At 45.4% G+C, this 597-nt stretch overlaps 1 protein-coding gene across 11 annotated transcripts in view; it reads left to right on the top strand.

The window, feature by feature from the left end:
• The window catches only part of Gtf2i (general transcription factor IIi), a 118,563-nt gene that overhangs the window by 105,329 nt on the left and 12,637 nt on the right, over positions 1 to 597 (top strand). For all 11 annotated transcript variants that reach the window (XM_023714475.1, XM_004630419.1, XM_004630422.2 and 8 more), the window contains one exon: positions 180 to 281. In XM_023714475.1, coding sequence (XP_023570243.1) covers positions 180 to 281 — 102 coding nt within the window. The remainder of the gene's footprint in view (positions 1 to 179; positions 282 to 597) is intronic.

Here is a 597-nt window from a genome sequence, read left to right as displayed (position 1 = left end):
GCGCGCAGGAGGGACACAGAGACGTGGAAGGAGCTCTGGGCTGCACGCAGGAGGTGCACCACGCTCCACACGCTGGCGAGTGCTGGGCCGGAAGTGTGTGTTCTAGAGAAACCAGAAGCAGCTCTTAACCTGAACTCTGTGAATACTGATCACACTTTCTCCCTTTCCATTTTTCTTAGGCCCTAATAACAATAGCCCTCAAACCTCCACTGTTCGAACTCCTACGCAGACTAATGGTTCTAATATTCCCTTCAAGCCTCGAGGGAGAGAGTTTTCTTTTGGTAAGTATCTAAGATTTCTTAGTTTCAGAATTTTGTTTTTTTCATGTGTGGAATTTTTATTGGTTGGTTGGTGGTTGGTTTTTGGAGACAGGTCTTACTCTGTAGCCCCAGGCTGGCCTTGAACTCGTGGTGGTTCTTCTGCCTAAGTTTCCTGGGTTCTGGGATTACAAGCAATGGCCATTATGTCTGGCTTAAGTTCAGAATTTTGGTTTTTTTTTTTTTTAATATTTTTTTAACATTTATTATTATTAGTGTGTGTGTGTGTGTGTGTGTGTGTGTGTGTGTGTGTGTGTGGCCAGCTCAGCCCACCAGGGGG

The sequence above is a fragment of the Octodon degus genome, unplaced genomic scaffold (assembly GCF_000260255.1).
Source record: "Octodon degus isolate 3935 unplaced genomic scaffold, OctDeg1.0 scaffold00035, whole genome shotgun sequence".
NCBI lineage: Eukaryota > Metazoa > Chordata > Mammalia > Rodentia > Octodontidae > Octodon > Octodon degus.
Note: the sequence above shows the minus strand (reverse complement) of the source record. Positions and strands in the feature narration are given on the sequence as shown.